Source organism: Colletotrichum abscissum, assembly GCF_030869225.1.
Source record: "Colletotrichum abscissum strain IMI 504890 chromosome Unknown Scaffold_183.1, whole genome shotgun sequence".
Classification (NCBI taxonomy): domain Eukaryota; kingdom Fungi; phylum Ascomycota; class Sordariomycetes; order Glomerellales; family Glomerellaceae; genus Colletotrichum; species Colletotrichum abscissum.
Genome location: NW_026850080.1, coordinates 1 through 6,787, shown reverse-complemented (window position 1 = coordinate 6,787; position 6,787 = coordinate 1). Strand labels below are relative to the sequence as shown.

The following is a 6,787-nucleotide window of genomic DNA, read 5'->3' as shown; positions in this document are numbered from 1 at the left end:
CTGTCTACGCGGGAGAGCTGCAGGGCATCGTCCTGGCCCTCGAGATGGCGCAGGCAGACAAGGAAAACGGAAACCACCGAAGCAAAGTCTTCATACACACCGACAACCAGGCCGCCATCAGATCGTCAGCCAACCCAAAGGGGAAGTCCGGCGCGTACCTTCTCAAGGCCATCGCAGAAAAGACACAAGCCCTCCGAGAACAGGGACTCGAAGTCGAGCTCCGATGGGTACCTGCCCACATCGGTATCCAGGGCAACGAAGCAGCAGACATCGCCGCCAAGGAGGCGACGGGATGGAGGCCAGACGGACAGACAGGTTCCAGGGCAGACAAGCCGAGAGCCTTGTTCAAACTCAGGTCGACAGTCAAGACATGGTCGCATAAACAGTCCCACCACGCGTGGCAAACCAACTGGGAAACCGAGACGCGAGGGAGAACATCGTTCCGTCTCACGCCGAAGCCGACAAAGAAGGTCCTCGAACTCCACGAAGGCCTCAGTAAACGCCAGAGCGCAGCCCTGGTCCAGATGCGCACGGAAAAGATCGGGCTCCAGGACTTCCTCTTCAACCGAAGAGTACCGGGCATCACCAACGCCAACTGCCCATGCCGGGAAGGACGGCAAACAGTATCGCACATCCTGCTGTGGTGCCGCAGGTTTCGACAACTCCGGCGCCAGGAATTCGGAACCCTCCCAGGACGACACAATCTCCGGGTCATACTGAACAAGCGCAAAGCAGCCGCCAAGGCAATCCGGTTCATAGAACAGACCGAGATCCTTGGGCAACACGGGATCGAGTCGCATACCAGACTTAGCTGAATATTGGGGGGAGACTGTAGGTACGCTGAAGCGTTGTACGAGGAGAAAGACCTCAATAGAGCCTAGACACACGTGTACATGAGTAGAGAACCGCAAACTACACTTGGTGGCCGCCAGGGGTAGATGAGGTTGGAGGGCAAAGTGGGAGATTTGGAGACAGCTGGTCGGTGTTTTGCACTGGCGAAGTGGGGCGCTACGGATTAACGTCCGGAGCGCGTCGGCTGTTGGCCAAACACTGCTATTCGGGCATAGCTGCTGACTAAAGCGGCCAAAACCGAATCACATGGCCCAAGAAGCGCCGCATGGTTGGCGTGCAGCGAACTCAACTCCTCAAAAAAATTCCAGGCTTTTGCAGGATCACGTACGAGAGTTTCATTGCTGAACGCCGACTTCAGTTCACACCTTATTATATCACCTCGTACTATCACAAAATGGTCGATCTCGGAGTTAACCCAGAGACTGTATTCCCTTACCAGATGCTGTTTCATGGAAAGAACGCTGATGCCAACTACCTTGACTTTCTGGCGCAGTCGGCCAAGCACATACCGAATCTCCTCAGACAAGTCCAAAGAACGATACAGGAGCCCTTGAACAGTGTTGCGGACTTTCTCGAGTGGGTGTTTCCAGCAAAGGCCACAAACCTCTTCGGCAGGTTATGGTCTTGTATCTCTATGGCCACAAAGAGAGTGGTAAAATATCTCATTTCAAATCCATGGCTAATAGTAGCAATCATCATTTTCATCGTGATTATTTGGATGCTCTATCGAGTTCGTCAGTCTCGGGCTACTCAAGAGCGCCCCCCAAATGAACCCAACGTGGACTGATTTGAGAGGTGAGTTCGGAAACTGGATAGGATCATTCTAAGCTCCCAGACTAATTGCATGATTTTCTAGGAGCAAGGCATAAACTTGACGTAGGAACTGTAAAGGTTCAGGGCGCATTGCAAGGAACTATCTCTGCTCTACGAGAATCTCAACCTAGAGAGAGCAAGTGAGAAACAGAAAACAGACGCGCAGCGCGTGTCTGACCGGGGCTTCATGCGGCTTGCTGTTCCCCTGACGAACAGATTACGAGAGGCTATGTCGTATGTACGCTACCTGTAGTGTTCGCGAACAAGGCGCACATGAATAACTAATTCTTTGAACTGGAAAGTTTATCCTCATGATACTGAATGAAGCGCCGTAATCGGCTAGTGGGCCTTGATTATGTCAGAGGATTGGCCTGTCGCTTACAAGGGGCGTTATTTGTGCCATGTTCGAGCATGTACTGCCGGCGATACGCACGGTTCGAGTAAAGCACGTTGCACGAAGAACAGGAAAGAAAAAACGCGCTACATTCGTCATGACCATCAATACCCTCGCAACCACTCGTATGGGCTTCTGGGAGGCAAGGATATGAACGAAGGTGGAGATCATGTAGATAATCATCTGAGCCCTGATACCTTAGCCGGGGCGTAATAAATTATGTATGTATGTACTCATACATTGTTCCTCCAATCAGATGTGGCGTAGCGTCGCAAACCCAACTGAGGTTCAGGGCGGGCAGCTTCTAGAGGGCGCTGCATCATCAACCACCCCATCACGACCACAGCATCCTTGCGTTGACACCCGCTTACGGAAAACAAACCGGTAGACGTGCATCTCAATGTGCACTCTTCACGACAGTATCCAGGCCTCCACTAAGCAGTACTGAGGAGGCAAGATCCACAAGTTGCTGCAACCACGTGGTCGTGGACCGTTCTGATGATTTAGGCCAAGCCCCCTGGGCTTCACCCCGAGCGTCCACAAAGATGCGGACGCCTAAGCATCTCTGATACAATTGGGACGCCTTTCGGTCTTTCTGGCATCTTGTCCTTGTCCCATGTCTCGTTCGGTCTACCCCTAAACGGCCATTCCAGAATGGAGGTACATAGCGGAAGTGCCTCGTTTTCAAAATGCTTAGAGATCGAGAATTTAGAAAACAGGAGTCCACCTCAATTCCAGAATGCTCGGGTTTCAAACCTGCAGACATTCCAGCACTACGATGATTCCAGAAACGAAGTACGCCATGGGTGTGCTACGATTCCGGAATGCCAGTGATTACAGAACGAGGGAATATCCCTGATGTACTAAGATTCTGGAATGGGGTCATCCTAGAATAACTGCAGCTTTGAGAAAACAGGAACACATCATGATGCTGGAATCAAGGTACAGAACGTCAGAACCGTGATTCTGGAATGAAATGATTCTAGAATCGGGCTATGAAGTACGTACAACGAAAATTGTGCAGATACAGGCATAGCCAAAAGTATTGGAGTGTTTGCCTAGGTTAGTCTGGAAAGAAGGGGCAAGGCGGACGTACCGAAGCGGTGCCCGGCATGGTTACATGCAACTTGTGTCATCACCACATCTTGCTTACAAAGGTCTAGTCTGTTTCAGAGCTGCAGTCCAATCCAGGGTTATTTCCAGAACCTGTAATCAAAATCTAGTCTTTGCAAATCCCAAATGCATTTTTGGAATAGGTACCAGATTCAGCAGCTTTCTTTCACACTGGAGGAATTTGAAAGGGGCGGCGGCTAACGAAACAGCCCCTGCGCCGTTGACGACTGGTCCCTCCCTGCAGCAAACCTGGCAAAGCTCTTGACTGGCTACTCGCGGGTTGTCTTTCTGCAGCTCTGCTTGGGATTGTTTGCCTGCCTCAACCTCAACGAGGACGACCGTTGTCGAAAGCCCTTCTCCGCCATACGATCTGGTGCCATTTGGTGGAGGACTCCCGCGGGGATTTGATCGGCTAGACAGTCGAATTCGACACCAGTCTCCTTATCATGCAATGCTTAGCTAAGCTGACGTAGATTACGATCGCTGGTTTTGGGTTCGGGGGATTCCTCTACGTGACTGTGTCGCGGCGGCTCCCTCTGATACAGCGCCCCACTACTTTGGCTTTGTCAACAGAGAAGCGCTCGTCCGAACCTTGGTCCGTTACCAGAGGCCGAAGGCTGCGACCCTTTTGTAGGATGGCTGGCGGGCAGCTGCCATTGGTTCAGAAGTCTGCGCAAGTAGTGTCTTCTCAATTCGGGGCCCATGGGCCATCGTTTTTAACGTTGAGGTGTCCGGCCCAGGTAGCGTTCAAGAGTGCAAGTGCAGAGAAAAGCGCAGCATGAGTCATCTACATAGGGTCCCAGCTAATTGATGTGAGTAAAAACACGATGCCTCAAGAACAGAATGAACGAATCCTACTTCGTGAGATCTCTTCTCGAGTTGCATCACTGCGCCACGAAGTTCCGAGACGTATTCATCGATCCTTTTGCTCCATCGAGAAGAAGCAGCTGGCTGCATCCCAAAGGCGTCGAATGTCTCCGTTTTCCAGTTGACGATTGCAAGAATCCAATGATTTCTGTGGTGATCCGACTGCTGATCCGCCGCATTGACGTTGATTGGCAGTACGATCCCATCAAAACCCTTGGCGAACACGAAAGCGCCCGAGGTTAAGAACGGCTCTGTGGACCTCACAAGCAATGGATCTATGATCTGAAGTGTAGAGGTACAACACACTAACTGAAGCATGGCAAGGAACACAACGTTGTCAACATACCGTCCTGGACAAAATTGACCAAGCCTTCCTCTGAATTGAGCTTGGTCTCGGCACGATGATCAATCGACGTGGGCATGCTCGACTGCCCGGTCAATCAATCTCACGATACTCTTCGAAGAAGGCTTACCGTTGGGTCTTGGCTCGGCGCCGGGGTCGAGATCGCGATTGGAACTGACGTCTATTATAGACGCGGTATCCAGGTCGGGGCCATACCTAGGGCTACGTTCTGTTGTTAAGTCAACGAAACACACGTCACGGGATGGCGGAACCAATCCGAGGAATCGCCTAGGCATCTTCACGATGTCGTGCGATGGACCGGGCAATCCGCGTTTCTCGGCACCCCTCCCTACTTCAAAAGATGGGATCGGGTCGGTTCGGCATTCTCTTCCAGCGGCACAATCATTTCGGGTCAAACTTGCGATGTTCTCTGCTGTCAGTGTCGAATTCAGAGGCACATCGGACGCTGGCTTCGCAGACTATGAGCATCTCTCACAAGAAGAGACACAAATTCACCGTGTATGGACGAGGGAGGGTCTGATGCTGTACTATAAGGCACTGGACAATATATAGAACGCCGAATCCAGATGATACCCCATGCCAATAATAGCTTTTGGCCTCGTTTCCTCGTTTGACTTATCCCTCGCGGCGCTTATGTCCGTCCAATGACCTAAGGTTCTGCGTGCTGGAGCGCCGCCGTCTGATAGGACTGGGTTGATGCCTTGTTGGTCTCCTTTTCCTCAAGTAAATCCAGTTGCCTCGTTTTGCTATGTTTCTCCATAGAGTGCATGCGCATAAAGCTTTCTTGCTACGTGGCAGCGCAACTCTTTTCGGACTTGTCGAAGTGATAATGCGCGGAAGCATGAGCAGTATTCTATCCGATCATGGCTGATAAGAGCGGGTTTCAAGCAAGGGCCAAGATCCACTGTAGTTGTGTGTCGTCTGCTCTCAATGCGATGGCGAAGCCTCCCTGTGTGGTCGAAGAATCCATATACAGCTTGACGTAGTTGAGAAGAGCCTTCCACCACCCCCAGTTTGATATGCTTGTTGGTCATCTCGGTAGGTATTTCCAGTGTGGAGGTTGAAATGGTCGTCTTCTGATGGCTCTTTCGGCGCCCTGACCGATTTGATGTTATCTCGTCTCGAGGTCGTCTGCTGTTTCGTCCGCTTTTGCTTTGAGAGGGATCGGCGGTCAGATGAGAGTCCTTCACTGGATTCTTTTTAGTCAAATCCCCGATTGACGAGATGCTACTCACCTTTGTAGGTACCTAAAAAATCACACCGTCGTCACTCGTTCCTTGGTAGGCTGGCATCCATCAGTTGTCAGAGGCGTCGGATTTGGTTTGTTCATCTTTTGGTATCGTCGCGTCAGCTTTCGAATTGGCTGAGGAAGCTCAACTGATGAATTAGGAAGTTCAAATATGGGGGAACTAGTTTCGCGCGGTTATGAAAGGCGGACATATGTTCTTGATGGAGGTGTCGGCGCGAGATTGAAAATGAGCCCTTGGCTCCATGCCCCGGGATGCCTCAGGCGAACATATGTTACAAAGAAGTTGAGGGCGGGGTAGTGCAAACACCTAGTCCCAACCTGATGAAAGATAGGACGCGTCGACGTGCCAAGCCAACTTTTGAGTTAAGTCGCCCCACCCCCTTTTGGCCCCCCCTTACATTTGGCCCCCCCCCCCCCCCATTTGCACCAATAGTACTACGATAGGTCTATAGAATCGAGTATTTATTATAGAAATCTGCTTCTTGAACATTATATAAAGCTTTATTAGTAGTTTAAATAAAAGAACTTTATACTATATAATATATTATATATATAAAGTATTTAGTAAAAAAAAGTAAAAGTTTTTGAAAATGTTAGTATTTATACATAAACTACTAGTAAGTACTAAAATTCTAATAACTTAAATAACTTTTTAGTTAAGTAATTTAAAAAGTTAAAAAAAGTAAATTAGATATATCATAGTATATTAAAGCTTTATATACTAATTGATACTAGTTTTAATATAAGCTTATGTAGTTATTATACTTATAAAGATTCTTATGAGAAATTTAATCTGAAAAAAAAATTAATAATTACTACGTATAAGAATATTTATATACTTATAATTATATTATTTCAAACTCAGTATAAATAAGTATTTATACCTAAGTTTTAACTTTTTATATTAAGTGTGTATTTTTAATGAATATTTAAAATATTAGCTCTTAAGTATGTATTTTAAATGCTTTTTATATTAGGTACTATTACGTAATATATACTTGATAAAACTAACGTATATGATAAGCGAGCTGCCCAGACAAGCGAGCTGCCCACGTCCTTATCGCACCTTAAAGGTCGGTTTTATAACTATTTATTAAAAATCCAAAGTTTGATTTAAAAAAAAACAGAATCTAAA

At 48.3% G+C, this 6,787-nt stretch overlaps 2 protein-coding genes across 2 annotated transcripts; one reads left to right on the top strand and one right to left on the bottom strand.

Annotated features, from left to right (window-relative positions):
- Window positions 1–44: 44 nt before the first annotated feature.
- Window positions 45–815, top strand: CABS01_16871 (zinc knuckle; the record flags this gene model as incomplete). Its single annotated transcript, XM_060550200.1, has 1 exon — window positions 45–815. One exon carries the CDS (start codon window positions 45–47, stop codon window positions 813–815), a length of 771 nt encoding a protein of 256 aa, XP_060402142.1.
- Window positions 816–5,149: 4,334 nt separating this feature from the next.
- On the bottom strand, window positions 5,150–5,437 carry CABS01_16870 (uncharacterized protein; the record flags this gene model as incomplete). Its single annotated transcript, XM_060550199.1, has 1 exon — window positions 5,150–5,437. One exon carries the CDS (start codon window positions 5,435–5,437, stop codon window positions 5,150–5,152), a length of 288 nt encoding a protein of 95 aa, XP_060402141.1.
- Between the last annotated feature and the right edge of the window lie 1,350 nt (window positions 5,438–6,787).